This window comes from Pelobates fuscus, chromosome 8 (assembly GCF_036172605.1).
Source record: "Pelobates fuscus isolate aPelFus1 chromosome 8, aPelFus1.pri, whole genome shotgun sequence".
In the NCBI taxonomy this organism is placed as follows: domain Eukaryota; kingdom Metazoa; phylum Chordata; class Amphibia; order Anura; family Pelobatidae; genus Pelobates; species Pelobates fuscus.
Window position 1 is genome coordinate 27,809,272 of NC_086324.1, and position 17,414 is coordinate 27,826,685.

General features: G+C 35.8%; 2 protein-coding genes across 23 annotated transcripts in view; one reads left to right on the top strand and one right to left on the bottom strand.

The window, feature by feature from the left end:
* The window catches only part of RIF1 (replication timing regulatory factor 1), a 335,763-nt gene that overhangs the window by 76,677 nt on the left and 241,672 nt on the right, over nt 1-17,414 (top strand). The window lies entirely within an intron of this gene.
* Nucleotides 1-17,414, bottom strand: part of NEB (nebulin) — a 140,209-nt gene that overhangs the window by 33,597 nt on the left and 89,198 nt on the right. For all 22 annotated transcript variants that reach the window (XM_063429501.1, XM_063429516.1, XM_063429515.1 and 19 more), the window contains 21 exons: nt 17,105-17,302; nt 16,767-16,871; nt 15,875-15,979; nt 14,791-14,898; nt 14,046-14,153; nt 13,141-13,248; nt 12,585-12,689; nt 12,394-12,498; nt 11,846-11,944; nt 11,168-11,278; nt 10,351-10,455; nt 10,047-10,151; nt 8,680-8,784; nt 7,032-7,136; nt 6,828-6,932; nt 6,006-6,110; nt 5,082-5,186; nt 4,124-4,228; nt 1,427-1,531; nt 1,092-1,199; nt 337-441 (listed from right to left, as the gene is read on the bottom strand). In XM_063429501.1, coding sequence (XP_063285571.1) covers nt 337-441; nt 1,092-1,199; nt 1,427-1,531; nt 4,124-4,228; nt 5,082-5,186; nt 6,006-6,110; nt 6,828-6,932; nt 7,032-7,136; nt 8,680-8,784; nt 10,047-10,151; nt 10,351-10,455; nt 11,168-11,278; nt 11,846-11,944; nt 12,394-12,498; nt 12,585-12,689; nt 13,141-13,248; nt 14,046-14,153; nt 14,791-14,898; nt 15,875-15,979; nt 16,767-16,871; nt 17,105-17,302 — 2,310 coding nt within the window. The remainder of the gene's footprint in view (nt 1-336; nt 442-1,091; nt 1,200-1,426; nt 1,532-4,123; nt 4,229-5,081; nt 5,187-6,005; nt 6,111-6,827; nt 6,933-7,031; nt 7,137-8,679; nt 8,785-10,046; nt 10,152-10,350; nt 10,456-11,167; nt 11,279-11,845; nt 11,945-12,393; nt 12,499-12,584; nt 12,690-13,140; nt 13,249-14,045; nt 14,154-14,790; nt 14,899-15,874; nt 15,980-16,766; nt 16,872-17,104; nt 17,303-17,414) is intronic.

Below are 17,414 nucleotides of genomic sequence, written 5' to 3' on the forward strand. Positions count from 1 at the left end.
CAGCGTGAGGTAGAAGGAAATTTCGGCACTATTTTCTTTTTCTTCATAAAAGATTATATGATGGAAGTATCCGAGGGGGAATAGACAAATTACATAAAGGTCTTTTATTGTATAATACGAAGGTAATATGGAGTATATGCTTCTATATCCCTATCTATATAAACATTGTACTGTACTGTGGGATGAATGTTGTACCTGTTTTGTACTTTATATTTATCTAAAAATACCAATAAATTCTTTTAAAATTAAAAGATAGGGGTTGCTGTGTGTTACATAAAGTGAGCTATTACAGGTATCAAATAAAAAGAACATTTGTCTGTGCTGATGGCAACTCACATTGCTGATTGATTTGTATGCTTCCTTTGCCGTCTTGATTTGCACAGCATCCGTACCCATTGTACAATGTCCCCTGCTCTTCTCATACAATTCTTTGTACTTCAGCTGTAAAACAAAAAAAAGCTTCATTGTAGAATACTATAAAAAATGTACTAAGAGTTCTTTTATTCAATGTTAAGATGGATTATTATAATAGATGGCAAGATATTGGAGTTCAGCTATAATAAAACATAGGTAAATACCAATTAACAGAAATGTTTGTATTGTCAAAAAAAAATAAAAAAAATTTGATAATGTTCTGTATTGACAGTAACTGCCGGTGTCCTAACAATGAAACACTCATTAAACACGTAAACAACTAGAAAAAAACAACAGAGTTATCTTGAGCCTCCTGTGCGGAGGAATTTCTATATCTCCCTTTGTCCAAAAAGTACAATATCCACAAATTTTATTGATTCATTTCTGGTTAACCCGCAAAACTGCGGACTCTTCAGGTATTACAGAAACGTGTTACCAAAAATGTTTTTATTAGAGCAAAGGAGATTCTGGCACTTAGCGGTACCAACTTGCGATTTCAAAATAGCCGTACTCAATTTTTTAAAAATAACTTTACAATAAAAGTTCTAGAAAATTTGTATTAACATGTTATTGAAGCATTACTTAAAATGTACGTAAGGGTCATGTTGAAATCTGAATGTGTCTGGCAAATCTATGATTAGACTTCTCCGTCAGGAAGTATATTGCTCAGTACTTACATCGCTGATTTTGTCGCTGACTTTGCGCACGTGCAGTAACATGGGAGTGTCGTGAATAGATGTGTATCCCTTGGCCTTGCTTTTATTATGTTCCATTTTGTAAACATTCTGTGAAGTAAAATAGTAAAATTTTAGTTTAGTATATAGACCTTATGACAGCATGGAATGCCCTGACAATTTAGCAATGGCAGTTATTTCTAGACATGCTTCTCTGTAAAGAGTGGAACATTCCATTTTGGAAGAGGTTCCTTTGATAATAGAATGTTGCAACGTAAAGTCAATGGTTTATAATTCTGGAATGAATTAAATGGTATTCGGAGGTGAAAGATACTCACATCACTAATTTGCTTGCTTGCTTTATGTGCTCGCTGATTTTCAGGAGTATCCAAAATAGACGTGTACTTGTCCTTCAGTTTTTCATAGTTGTGCTTGTACTTCCACTAATAAGAGAACCACAGAGTTAGTCCTATGCATCCAGAAAGCAATGCAAGTGTTAGGGTGTAGAATGCACTGTTCTACTTCGTGAAATGTGTATACAATGTGATAGTGTATGTTTAATGTAAATGAATACTATACTATGTGTTATTGGAAATTTTAATATATGATATTTAAAATATGTGAAGAATAAACATCTGTTCGTCCACTCATTGTAAAGCGCTGTGGAATTTGACGGCGCTCTATAAATATCATAATAATAATAATAATAATAATAAAGTATGTCAGTAACAGTATATGTTTCCTTTTTTTCGTTTTTTTACTATTTGCTGCAGAGGGACATGATCAAATTCTTGATATGTTTTTCAAGAAAATCATTTAAATGCATGCTGAGATTTAATACACGTTTATAAAAACACATTCATAAGACATACTACAAAAAACACACAAAGTTCAACACATATAAGACAAGAGAGAAAGATCACATCGGAAGACACAGAGTCAGCATGCAAAAGTTATAGATTTTGATAAGTCATGCATTGCCTCGAGGTCTGTCTGCTAACTGTGGAACACGGTGTTTAATGAAATAAAATGAATGACTGCCATAGCGTCTAACGACAGACGTTTATCTGTAACAATACCTTTTTCTTCTCCTTTTGACTGTAGATTGATTACTTCATTGTAGTCTTGCAGTCTCAACCCACCCACGTTAGATCTCTTTAGTGACACAATTACACTTCCCAGGCCGTGAGAATGGGCAGCATTAATCTGAGATTTCTGCTACACAAGAGCCAATACTTGTTTGATGAAAACACCGGGGCTCTCAGATTGAGATAATATGATTCATTATATTGTTACCATTGGGCCTGGAAATGACTTCCTTCTGACTGTATCTGCTTAACCAATGCCTTCCCAAGTTAACCAAAAGATGGCCCTGTTAGCTTTATGAATAATATAATATAACAGGATAAACACTGCTAAGATAATGGTACAATTTAACAATGGCTAGAGCTTTCTTGAATGGATGGATGGAATGACAAAAACGTGTCATAGGGTAAATGTGCTGATGGATACCTCCGGCTTAGACCTTTTGGGATTTGTTTACTAAACAGCGAATTAAAGTGATGTGAAAAATGAATCGTAATTTCAAGGATAAAACTCTAATTCATTTATTGTTCCCAATTTGGCTTGTTTGGTTCTCTAAAATAATTATCTAACATAATAAATATTACAGCATTCTAGGATGGGTAGTGCCACAATACTCTTTAATGACCCACATGGTAAACCTAGATTAACCTTTTAGGGTTTATTTAATAAACAGTGAATTGCGGTGAAGTTGATGACTGAATCACAGTTTCTAGGACAAATTAGATGGGGACGGACAAAGAAAAAATCCTCAGCTCAGCTATTCCAATTTCGCAGTTTAGACCTAAATCCTGCATTTACTGTGGTCTGGGTGCAGTGTTCCTGTTCTTTTAAACCTGCAATTTTTGTAGAAACGGCAATGTTTACATCATACTGACATGCCACAAGAGGCGCTTCCATGGCACACAACGAGTTAAACTCTTGTGACCGAGGCCAAGCCTCCTCCATGACATTGTGGGAGGTGGAGAAGTAACCAGCATCAAGCTTAGCAAAACTTAAGTTTTCTTAATTTTTACTGCAAAAATGGTGTGGGACCTGAATCTCCCTACAGGGGAGGTACAGGGACACTAAAGCATTATTATATTCCTAATGAGTTAGTGTTCGTTTAAACTCGTGAAAGTATGTCAGGAAACAACAGTGGTATTATCATAAAAAAACTACATTTTTAACAGCTTTTTTTTTATTCGATTAATTAATAAGCAATAATTTTGTATTAATGACGAACCCTTATTGTTAATTGCATCTGACTTCCAAGCCCAACATTTCTCCAGATTGCTCAGATACAGTATTAATTGATACCTCTGTGTTATTGTATGTTTGCTAGCTAAGAGCACGTAGTGGTTTTAGGCAGCATTGATGGGATAACAAAACTTCGATTACCTGGCTCCACATGCTTGTGTTGTAAAGGGCCTGAAGAACATCTGGCCTCCGCATTTCAGTACAACCATGTTGCAGCAACATTTTTGCATTAGATTTGTACTTTTTCTGTGCATGCAAAAAACCAACAAAGTTGAGAAAAGACAAGAAAGACAGCTCTAAATCCCTTGACACGTTTGTGAAGGGATATAGGCAGAGAAACCACACATACCAAGATATACCCTGGCAAACCAAGGCACAATATTTTTCTCCACTCATCCAAAAATGTGTCTACTACTATAGGGATGCATACAATTCTGAATATAATTTTGAATTGTTGCTTATTTGCTCAATACAGTTACACACAGAGTTAATTTGTTCTTATCTCCAACTTGAAAACCTCTCTTTTCTGGTTTAAAGAGCGTGGTTTGCCAAGAGTATTCCGTAGTAAATGTCATTTTGTCATGGCTCACTCAAATACGTGGTGATATTTAAGTGGCAAAATGAGTAGATCTGAGCAGAAGACATCTTTGCCTGACGACACTGTGTGCAAACGAAACACCAATCCTTATCTCGATGTCAGGCAACACCGTTACCTGACTAATCTGTTCACTTGCGTTCTTAGCCAGAAGATGCCTAGGGTCATCCACTACTACGCTGTAGTGTGTTTTCCATTTCTCATAGTCAGCTTTGTATAATTTCTGCTCAGAATAGCACATTGGTGATAGTTTAATATCATGATATATTTCATACAATATTGGAAATCATTAAAAACTACCTGTGTACTTGATGAAACAAAAACAAATACAACTAATGGGGATAAAAAAACAACAACACATTTTATAAGTGACACAAGCGAAGATAAACAAGAGACACTGTAAAGATAATATATAAATTAAGTTAGTCTTTAAAAACAAAAGTATAAAGGTTACGTGATGTATATGCGGGTTGGATTAGGTATACATTTATTCTTTAATACAATTAATTGATACATTTCATCATAATTGCTAGTGGAATAACTACAGAAAAAACAGGAACACACTTGTTCCAGTCTGATGCCATGCTTTCTTTCCGACACAGTCATTTGCTGACCGATCCTCTCATGCCTAAAATGGAAATGTGATTCTGACCCAGACAAGATTATTTCATACATTTGTCTTGAGTGTCTTGTCATCTATTGAGAGCACATAAGTCAGTCTTTGGGAACTGGTGGTTGCCAAGTACTAGGTTCCTATTAGGGCTTTACTTACTTACTGGGCTGCTATTTAAGGCTGAAAATGAAAATGAGGGCAATATTTAACCCTTTTCATAACGTCCAGTGATTACAAGACAGCAGAAGCCATTTCGAATCAATAATATACTATATCGGGGAAGTCCAGAAGTCAAGATCCGATGCTCTGATCTTCTTCTGGAAAACTCTGGATTAAGAATCGTAAAAATTGAATTTCTAAAATGGGTTGTAGGTAATGGTCTGCAGTAGGTTACCTTACAGTCATATAAGATTTGTCAATCATGGAGAATCGTGTCTCTCTTATATTTAAGTGGATACCTTACCTCGTTCTGCAATTGAGTGGCATACTTGAAATGATTAAACAGAGGAGTATCGGCTGTGTATTTGAAGATAGACTTTGTCTTCTGAGAAAACTCTTTGTATTTGTACTGCATGTAAGAGAATGAAAAATAGTTAGTCCTTACTCACTGTGGGTACTAGAACATCAAATAACTTGGCTGAAGAATTAGCCATAGAAAAACTATAGAATTAGCCATAGAATTAAATCATTCTATCTCTACCATTATGTCCTTCACCATCAGCACCACCGTTTATTCAAATAACTAGAGAGTTGCCGGATGGTAGATATCATTCTAAGGAAATGTTGCCTTAGATTAGAAGATTGGAAGATAAGGGTACTTAAGAGCAAGTTACCCCAATCCCCATACTAAACTAACCTAGTCCCTTGGAAATTAAACAAGCCCCAGAGCATAAATTTAAGTGACTGGTAAATCATTATGTAATTTTAAAGCGGGTGACAGTGCCGCTTTAAGAAGCAAAGCCAGTTTGCTGGTGAGAATTTACATGAAGAAAATTAACAAGCACAGATGAGTGATCACAGGTGGGAATATTCTGGAACCAATTACAGGACAATTACATGTTACATAGTTGTCTAGGTTGAAAATAAAGACTATAAAGTCCATCAAATTGAACCTTGAAACCCATTATTTTATGATATTGATTCAAAAGAAGGGAAAAAACCCAATTGTAGTCATTTCCAAATATGCAAAAACAGGGAACAAATTCCTTATTCACTCCATAATGCCAATCAGATTTCGCCTTGGATCAACAGACTATGTTTACATACACATCCATAATATCCTTAAATATTCCGTTTATGCAAAAAAGCATCGAGGCCTTTAAAAAAAATATCTGTAGAATCTGATCCATTTACCCATATTGTTTTATATTTTCTTGCACTAGCTTACATTACTGTACAGTGATTTGTTCTGCTCCGCAAGAGTAAAGTCTGGGGTATCCCATGCATAACAGCCAATTCCCTTCAGCCATGTCAAGTCTTCTTTGTACTTGGACTGTAAAAAAAAAAAGAAAAAAAGAAGACAAATATGTCAGGAAACATAATATTTTGGTTGAATCAGAAGCAAGACTCTCCTACAGAAAAATATATTTTCTGGCCTGACTTTCCTCATTTTAGATAACCGTTAGATTGCGTATGATGTTGCCATTGCCAGCGTGATATGTAGTATAGACTCCCACCATTTCACACAAAATTTTTATTTTTTTTCAAGAAATAGTAACTTGTGGAGAACTGACAACTGACTTGAACAACATAGGCCAAAATAGACATGATGGATAAAGTGTCTAACTCAGTCTAGATGAAGATTCATTTCTGTCAGGTCTGTTTTTGACTTAAAACTAGTCTCTATCATGTTCTCAGTTAATGTGCGACTTTTAAATCCTTTCATGGTCTTCTAACTTAGATTGGATTCTATTATCAGAAAAAAATATTTCCTCCACTGAATAGACCACCAATTCCTCTAAAACAAGTTACAAAAAAAAAACCTGATGCGCGTTAACTTCAAACTTTCACACATCTCTGTTCTTGCTGTTGACCATAAAGATGGTAGGACATGTTTGCTGGGTGGGAAAAGTGGCACTTAGAAGCCTCCAAGATGACATGGTGCCTCATTACGCTGTTTCAGATTGTCTCTGTAGGACTGTGTAAATTGTCAGTGCTAGATAGATAAATGATAATGCTCTAGAAATGAGAAAGATGACAGTAAACATACGTCGCTAACTGAATCCGTGACTGCGCGGTGATGGTAGTACTCGGGACGGTCTGGAATTGATCTCCAATTACCCAGTTCGCTGACATATTTTTCTTTATATTTAACCTGAAAATAAGCAAAATAAAACATTTCATAATTAAAAAGCCACTCATAGAAATGTTTATGGATTGCAGATCTGAAATAGTAAATACACTGGACACTCACAGCACTGATGTCATCGGTGACCTTGCGATGATATACAATATCCAGAGCATCCTTCACGGTATGGTATTTGCCCTTGGCATTCTCAAAGGTTTCTTTATACCTCAGCTAAAGAAAGAAAATATTTTATACTGCAACATCAGTATGTAATAGAAAGTTAATGGTAACTTAAGACAATCTCTAATCATGACATGGTCTGAATCACTAAAATGTAGTTTCTGTAGAGGCAAAATACAAATCTGTGTCTTTTCATATCTTTATTACTGACGTTTTTTTTTCACTATATGGTGAATTGTCAGGAATTCAAAGAAAATTAAATTTTTAGACCATTATAGCCAAACTGAAAATAGCTGACTGAAATTTATTTTTTACAATTTTGAAATTCCTTTTGAATTCACTTTGAATTTCTAACCGTTCACCCTTTACTGAACCACTTTGCCTTTGCAGCCAATATGAGAGACAAGGGCTGCAAATATTGCTTTTCATTTCGACAGCCAATGGTTTGTCCACTACTATATTGCACATCATCACAGGCTAGCACTGGGGTTCAATCCAGAACACATCGACCACTACTATGATAATGGGCCCTTATGGGTGGGACCAGTCTGATATGCAAATGGCCCTGGTTATTTTTGTAATGGCACACGATGAGCTAAAACCAGCTTGAAATCTGTGCGGGGACCCACCGAAGGGGCTATTTGAGCTGTTGTCTGTTCTCAGTACGTTTTGCTCTCCTACTGTGCAAATGTTTTCATGATGGCAACCCAGAAATTCTGGACTTGTATTTTTCACAGTAATTCTTCCAAAGTTAGACAGCATTATTGATTTCAAATTATGCTTAATGCTACTATTTGTTACCATTGACCATGCAATCTTGAGGTCAATAGGCATAGATTGCATGGTTACCACCAAAAAATGTATTTAGAATGGTAAACGTGAAAGGTTAGCAATGGTAATGTGGTGGTAATGGTAATAATTGGTGATGTGTGTCATTAACCTGTTGTGTTCCAAATGATGTATGTGATTCTTTAAGTTGTTCAAAAAGGACATTTTATGTATAATGTATGTCTGTTTGTTGTGTTGTCGATTTTGCTAAGTTTTATTGTAATTTATCAAGAAGGAATTGTTTGTATTAGTTTGGCTGTGTGACCGACTCAGATAAGATGTTTGTGGTGTCTATTCTGCTCATGTCCAAACACTTTGAACATTTTCAGAGCATTGAATAATTGTTTGAAAAGTGTTTTCCATTGGCTTCTCAAGTCTTCTTTGATGCTGAATCGAAAAATGTCCAAAGGTTCTGTTATTTTTTTGATAATACATTTTGAGACAGATTGTGATCGTTTAAGCTTGACTGTTTACTGGGCTTTTTCACTGAACATAAAATGTGAAGATTGATGTTAAAAAGTATCGAAATGGTGACATTGCAATTGTATTGGCATGGTGAATGGCTCATTGACTGCCATTAAAGTGTCAATTATAATCTAAATATATAGATTGTGCTCAACCCCATTTTTTGTGGAGTTTAAACTCAAAACTAAGGACATAGATTGTGCCAAAATCCTGAATATGGAAATCACAGATTTGACGGGTATGTTTTTTTTTACACTACAGCATGCCTCCAAACGTTGTATACAAAATATATGGTACTTACATCACTAGCATTTAGGTATGCTTTCTTTGCCCGTAGGATGATGGGTGTATCAGCAATAGAAGTGTGCTTGTGTTTCAGTTTTTCATACTGTGCTTTGTATTTTTTCTGTAAAATAAAAGAACAGATTTAATTTATGGCAATGTATATATCTAAGACAAAGATGCAGCAGTGTTAACAAGAAAATATTTGTAGTTATATAGACGATATTCATTGGGCAGATATTTTCCTGCTAGAGTTCTTCCATTCAACAATTATTGAGATAGAGAGCGAGAGAGAGAGAGAGAGCGAGAGAAGATACATAAAAATAAAGCACGTAATAATGGAAGATAATACCATAGAGAAGTTTGAGAGAAAATCCTCATAAAACACAATACAAAAGGTTTAGTGGTTTATGTCTTTCTCAAGAACACAATATGGCACAGCTTTCCCTTAATACATGTCAGCTTTATGTATTTTTTTATATTACATGATTTTGGAAAGTTAGGGGTATGGTTAGAATTAGTATTAGGGTTTTTTTTAACCTTAGAGCACCACCAGACCATACATGTGCTGGAGATTTGGGAACTTACCTTCCCAGGTGGCAACTTATCCTTAATTTAGCCTATTGCTTAAACAGTATTAGAAGAAAAGAGGCAAAACTACAGGAAAGAGTGACAAGATTTTACCTCGAACTCCCACTAATATTGTACAGTCCAGAGCAAGCATGCCCCAGTGCTGTGCTGGCTCTATACAGTGTCAGTCACACCATGCAATACATTTTTTAAGCATCATATGACATCCCTCAACGTGCACTCAATCTCAAGCACTACAGGTATTTATAGAGAACTTCGGCCATTCATCTAGTGTTACCCCAGCATACATTGAGCACTGCAGCCATATATCTAGAACTACAGCCATATTTAGCACTACAGCCATATATTTAGCACTACAGCCATAGATCTAGAACTACAGCCATATATTTAGCACTACAGCCATAGATCTAGAACTACAGCCATAGATCCAACGCCACAGCCATAGATCTAGAACTACAGCCATATATGTAGCACTACAACCATAGATCTAGAACTACAGCCATATATCTAACACTACAGCCATAGATCTAGAACGACAGCCATATGTCTAACACTACAGCCATAGATCTAGAACTACAGCCATATATCTAACACTACAGCCATAGATCTAGAACTTCAGCCATATATCTAGCACTGTACATGTACATCTGCCACTGTCCATATGCTTCAAGCACAGTACCTACAAAGCTGTTTCCATGGTGATATATTATTAGATATCACTACACTCATACATCTATTATAACAGTCAGATGCTCAAAATCTAAACACATATAGACTGTTTAATGTTACTCTCACCTCACTGACAAGTTCCTTCACATGCTTAGCAAGTTTGAGGCTTTGAGTCTGTCCATCAGCGTGATGAATTGGTCTCAGTTTAGAGGCAACCTCACCATACAGGTACTAAAGAAAATGGAATAAACTGTATTTATTATGATGACAGATAGATAGATAGATAGATAGATAATGGGTAGATAGATAGATAGATAGATAGATAGATAGATAATAGGTAGATAGATAGATAGATAGATAGATAATATGTAGATACATAGATGGATAGATAGATAGATAATGGTGTTGTAGGCATTTTTTATTGACTCACCTGACTCTGTATCTCTTGTCCTTTCTTGGCTCTGACAAAGTCTGGAGTGTTGAGAACACTTGTGTAGATTGACTTTTGCTTATTACCTTCGGCTCTGTACACAAACTGAAAGCACAGGATGCACATGTTAATTATTTCCCAATATCACTAGGGATGCCTGATTCTTGATCCCTGGTACCCATATAGGCATCATGGCTAGACAGCTCCTTCCACATCTCTTAAACAACATTGAAGGTGGGATATGTAACTATGTAACTAGACAGGATATTTACAAAATCGAAAAGTGGGCGAGCATGGGAAACTGGTGAAGAATTGGAAAACAGTTAGTTCGTGGAAATGTGTGTTAGGCATAGGAAATTGGGTGGACTATATATGAATGTAGATTATACTAGATGTAGATACTACTTCTTTTGGATTTTATTTTAAGTCCTACTGTACAGGTGTTCTAAATATGTAATTTGTATCTACTGACAAACAATCTCAGATGCTTAGCTGCTCTGAACAACATTAAATAAAATGCTTGGCTAGCATCATGGGAATTATAGTCAACAGAATTAATCCCGACCACCGTACAGCATTAATAATTTAAAATATGTTATTTTCGTGTCCTCAGAGGACTCCAGTCTAAAAGCTGTGTTTTTCCTAAAAAAAAGTAATATTTTTTTTGTACAGATATGGAAAGATATAATTGCTCAACATGGTTTATTAACCATTTTGCTAAATTATACCTAATTTCATGTTCCTGGAAAATGTCATTCTAATAATTACAAACTTTTGATGTACAAACGTGTGTATTAAAACATAAACATTGACTTACCTGACTCAGATGTGTCTTTAACTCCTGGACTGTTCTGTACTCAGGAGTATCCAAAACCACACTGTATTTATCCAACATCTTCTTGGCAGGGGTAGTGTACAGGTAGTGAGACTAGAAAAAGAGATTAATAATGTATTTATTATTCTTACACTATATGGACCATTAACGTCACAGTAAATCACAGTAAAAGTTAACTAGAAACTGAATAATAATATGAGGTGTAATAAGCAATGAGCATATAACATCCTTTTTAAAATGTATTCAAAATAAGCAAACCTGGTTTATTTTCATACTGGACCCATTTCCAGAAGACAATCAGCATTTCTTACAAATGGCTGATCCCTGTATGCATTCCAACACTCGTGGGTTTGTTTACTAATTGAATTTTATAAATTAGAGTTGAGACCAAAAAAGCCAAGTTGGGGTTATGCCTGTGTTTGACTATTTTCTTAGTTTAGCTAATTTGGTCTAAATGTTGCCTATTCAGTTTCCACGACTTTGATATTTAAACATTTCAACAGCTTTTATGTGATTGACGTTAGTTTATCTAATATTAATATTATTATTGAGAATTCCGTTTAAATCCAATACTGTTAAATCATATTATGGATCAATATTCATTCTACTGTTAAAACAAAGAACATGGAAAATAGATTTGTTAAAAAATAATCAACCTACCCAAAGTTTGCGCAAGTCCCGAGCGCGCACCATATCCGGGGTGTCGTACAGGAAACATCCTAAGCCCTTCAGCCATTGTAAGTCTTCCTTGTATTTATTCTGATAGAAGCAAAACGAAAAAACATTATCGACGTTAGCCTTTTACAGATTAATATAAAGCTCTGTGTGTTATTCCCAGGATTTTACCTGTTGTATGGATATCTGTAGTTCACGCAGCTCTGTGAACTGTGTAGGAATCTTTGTATTGTGCCCAGCTCTGTGTATCATATCTCTATTTTTTCTCTGCTCTGTTTGTGGTATGGTTATCTCTGTATTACACTCAGCTCTAAGTATTTTATAGATATATTTATGTTGTGCGCAGCTTGTTTTATTGTATGAACATCTCTGTATTAAGCCCAGTTCTCTGTATTGTATGAGTATATCTGTACTGTAATAGGAGGAGTAAAAGTCTGGGGGGGGAGTTGGGCACCCAACCATCTTAAAACTTCACCAGCCACCACTGATAGACAGCCACATACATACATCATTTTTACGGTACAGATACTTACATCACTGGTTATTTCTCCAACATAGCGGCAATGGATGGTTTGAGGGGTAAATGGCATGGAGATCAAATGCCCTTGTAGTTTGTGGTAGTCGGATTTGTAGACCAACTGAAACACAAAGTAACAGAATAAACAATGATTGGCTGGACAGTTATTGACAAGAGCCTATAAAACTGAAAATGCTTTAAACTTACATCACTGATGGCTTCCTGAGTGGCCTTGACTTGGCGAATTTCAGGAGTATCTGGTGTGGTGTGGATTTTGTCCTTCTGTTTGTGATACAACTGGCGATAGAGTCTCTGAAATAATAAAATTAAGTCTCGTTAAGAAAAAGATTTTAAAAATGTAAATATACCTGCTTATGTTTTATAGAGTAATAATATAAATTTTTTTTAATGTAGAAGGGTATTATTCTACCTCTAGACTTACGCCCATCAATATAAGAAGAAAACATGTCAAGGCAAAGTTTTCAATTTAGCTTTTCTGAAGCTTAACCGTCTGAAATAACATTATAAATATTACTGGTTCAAACTGAAAAAAATATACGCAGAAAATAAGCAGCCAGAAAAGTTTAAGAAACCTAAAAGCATGTTTTGTATTATGTACACTAGAAACAAGCATAATACAGTTGTGATCAAATCAGCATTTATTTTCAGCCTTACACTTGACAAATGGTAAAATTACATTTTAATGTTTCTCTTTTATAAAATTAATGTAATGATTTCCGCAGGTTTCACCTCTATATCTTACCTCATTAAGGACTTTATTCACTTTCCTAATGTTCTCAAAGTTGACATTGTCTGGACCCAATGTGTAAGATTTGGCCTTCGCGTGTTCGTAGAGTTCTTTATATTTCAGCTATAACATAAGAGTATACAGAACATATATATAATAAATATATGGTCTAGATAAACAATCCACAGGAAAGAGTGCATGACTAAAATGATTCAGAGTATTCAGAAAGATGGGGACGGACTGCAAAGAGAGAATGTATGGGAAATAGATTGAGTTCAGGAAGATGCAAATAGATTGAAGAGAGAAAGGTCAGGAATATGGTAATGGATGGAGGAGAGTTCAGAAAGACAGGGTTAGAGTTTGGTGCAATGGGAATTGATTGAGGAGAAAGTTCAGGAAGATGTAGATGGATTGAGGAAAAAGTTTAAGAAGATGGAAATGGATTAAAGACAGGGAGTTTAGGAAGATGTGGATAGATTGAGGAGACAGTTCAGGAAAATCGGAATGGATCAAAGAGCGGGAGTTTAGGAAGATAAGAAATGGACTGAAGAGAGAGGGAGTTCAGGAATATGTGGATAGGTTGAGGATAAAGTTCAGGAAGATGTGGATAAATTGAGGAAACATATTAAGAAGATGGGAATGGATTGAAGAGAGAGGGAGTTCAGGAAGATGTGAATGGGTTGAGGAGACAGTTCAGGAAGATGGGAATGGATTGAAGAGAGAGGGAGTTCAGGAAGATGTGAATGGGTTGAGGAGACAGTTCAGGAAGATGGGAATGGATTGAAGAGAGAGGGAGTTCAGGAAGATGTGAATGGGTTGAGGAGACAGTTCAGGAAGATGGGAATGGATTGAAGAGAGAGGGAGTTCAGGAAGATGAGGAGAGAAAGAGAGAGTAGAATGTTTAAATGTAAAATACTTACATCACTGCCAATAGCCTGGGCATTCTTGGCAAGTTTAATGAGTGGGGTGTCATTTGGAAGACTGTAACCTTTAGGAAGGTAATTGACACCATCCTCACGATACAGGTTCTATAATAAAATAAAAACAATGTAAGTAAATCAAAGAACTAATGTTAAAGGAACATTCCAAACACCTAAAGTACTTTAGCTTGCTGAAACGCTGTGTGTGAAGAATGTGTCCTCTTTTTTTATTTTACAAAAAGTGTAGATACCAATACAAATTGACCAGTTTATAAATTAACCTTGCTGCAACCCCCTCGCTATCCCTGGAACTAAACTCAAGAGGCAGCAATTGCTCAAAGCAGCTGCCTTGAAAATACTTCTGTGATTAGACAGCTACAGAAGAAGGGGATGGCTTGCAAAGGTTGCGATAAGAGAGTAGTAGCTTTTTCAAGCTGTTTTTAGATTTACCCCTAATGAAAACATGCATAATTAAATGTACATCTTATAAGCTGGAGTATATCCACTAAATGGTGATTATTTTTTATGTTTTGTATTTGGGCAGTGGAGTATCCCTATAAATCTCAATACTAGTTATTTTTACAATATCCAAGTATTGTATCTATGTGTGTGTTTAACATTCATAAAAAAACTCAAAACCATTTTGTGAATTAAGTATGATTTTATGTATAACATTTATTTAGAGACAAATAAAAATGTGCTTTAATTAATATTTTGTCCATCAAATTATCTCAAATTACTGTACCACGCTCTGGATCTTGTTAGCATTTCTTGCTCTGTCCAAATCGATTGATGTAGTTGATGAAGTAACCTTTCCTTTGACATTATGTTCATAATCAGAGTGGTAAATAACCTGGGAAAGAAACATACATAATTAACATAATAAAATACCAATGTTTGCATCAAGTTCCTAAACCATTTCTTCTCTCTGCTCATTGGTCTGTAATGCACCAGCAGACTTCCTGTCTCTAGTTTTTAAAAAAAAAAAAACTATTAACCCCATAGCTCAACACCATATTATGATAACATGCACCTTAAGGTTAGTAAACTAATACTACATTTCAAAGTGTGGTTTTCCAACTGATTGTCTTTTTGCTATGTCTGTGTTACTCTATGTTTTTCAATACTCCATAAATCTCTGCAATTAGTTATGACTATTCGGCCCATCTAGTCTGCCCAATTTTCTAAATACTTTCATTATTCCCTGATCCTATCTTATAGCTAGGATAGCCTTATGCCTATCCCACGCATGCTTAAACTCCCTCACTGTGTTAACCTCTACCACTTCAGCTGGAAGGCTATTCCATGCACCCACTACCCTCTCAGTAAAGTAATACTTCCTGATATTATTTTTAAACCTTTGCCCCTCTAATTTATGACTATGTCCTCTTGTTGTGGTAGCTTTTCTTCTTTTAAATATAGTCTCCTCCTTTACTGTGTTGATTCCCTTTCTGTATTTAAATGTTTCTATCATATCCACCCTGTCTCGTCTTTCCTCCAAGCTATACATGTTAAGATCCTTCAACCTTTCCTGGTAAGTTTTATCCTGCAATCCATGAACCAGTTTAGTAGCCCTTCTCTGAACTCTCTCTAAAGTATCAATATCCTTCTGAAGATAAGGTCTCCAGTACTGCGTACAATACTCCAAGTGAGGTCTCACCAGTGTTCCGTACAATGGCATGAGCACTTCCCTCTTTCATTTCCTGCTGCTTTATTACATTGTCTATTACTCTGACATGTTCTTGCACAATCAATACCCCAGCCTCCTATAATGTGTCACCTTTAATATAAAGTTGGTAGGTAGTCTATTAGACTGAAGAAATACTTACATCACTGCTCTGCTTGCCACTGGCTTTAGCTTGAACATAAACTGGGGTTTCCATCACTGAGGAGTACGTCTTCTTCATCTCCTCGGCTTTGGCTTTGTATATGAACTGTAAAAAATAGACTTTTTTCATTAAAAGTAACTATGTAACTAGTAGCCTTCACCAATCACTCTAGGTTTGATTAATGTTCTTTGTTCTGTAGACGTGATACAGTGGGAGAAGAAACTATTGAATGGAGGGAAAATGTATTATCTGACCCAGCTCAATACACCTAAAACCTCACGACCAGTCAGCTGTTAGCGAGATATACAATAGTTTAAAAGGTAGGTGTTCACAGTTAAATATCTGCATATTTGAGTTTAATTAGTTGAGACGATATTAATGTTGTTGTAACTGTAATAATACCGGCTAGCCTTTTCTCTAAGAACATTTCTGTAGTTTGTATACCTGTAGTGAAATAAAGATGGAAAATGCAGCAACTGTGTTTTTTCTGACTGTGTTAGGTCTGGTTCTTATTCAAAATAATGTTAATTTAAACACTAAAGGCTTTACAGACCCTAACTGCCCGATGCGGCTTCAATTTAAAATTTGATTGCTAGCTCTAAGTCTGATACCATCCGCTTAAGAAACAATGTGCAGAGTGTTGGGGGATATGGCCTCTTTCTGGGCTTGCCGGGCATTGCTGAATTTCCATTTGAAGAAATGCATTCCTAATAGGACCTGTTAAAGGCTGTTCAGAAAATTATTTTTGGTGTAGTTGACCAGCTGATAAATGAGAAGCCTTTTTTCCTTTAGGTGATAGAATCATGTATCATCTATGTTAATTTGATCATTAAGAAATAGGATATTTACCCTTAATATTACAATGCAACGTTTGAGCCTTTACTCGACTTACATCGTTTCGGAGGTTGTATGCATGCTTGGCATGAAGAATCTCCGGGGTGTCCCAGACAAAGCATCCAAGACCCTTGAGCCAGTTGAGATCATCTTTATATACGATCTAAAATGACACATTGGAAATAAATATTTATTGGTTAGCATTAGATAATCACTAAAAACAAAGCAAACACGCTCTATACATATATTGAGGTGAGACAATTTCAGTTTGTGAACTTCTTTGTATTGTTTAATGTGCTTTCAGAGAGAATAATGCCGATGAAAGAATGAACGTTCATACATTGTAACCAACTATAAAGAATGAGACACAGCGGGAAAATACTGTAATTCACTCACATCGCTCAGCTGATCGTTGACTTTGCGAGCGTGAACGTACGTCTGAAGGTCAGGCAGGCAGATCCATTCGTGGAGACGTTTGCGGTAATCAATTTCACTGACTTTATCCTGTGTCTCCCTGGCAGCAATGATTTCCAGCATGTCAGGAGCAATGTGTATCTTGGATTTGTTCTTTTCGTACACGTCTCTGTACAGACGCTGGAATACAGATGAGAATTTAGCTTTTAGGATGGATTATACAGTTTCTGTGTCGTTCTTATTTGAGCTTTTACAGATCATGCATTAAAAACACACCTAAAGCTATCTGATA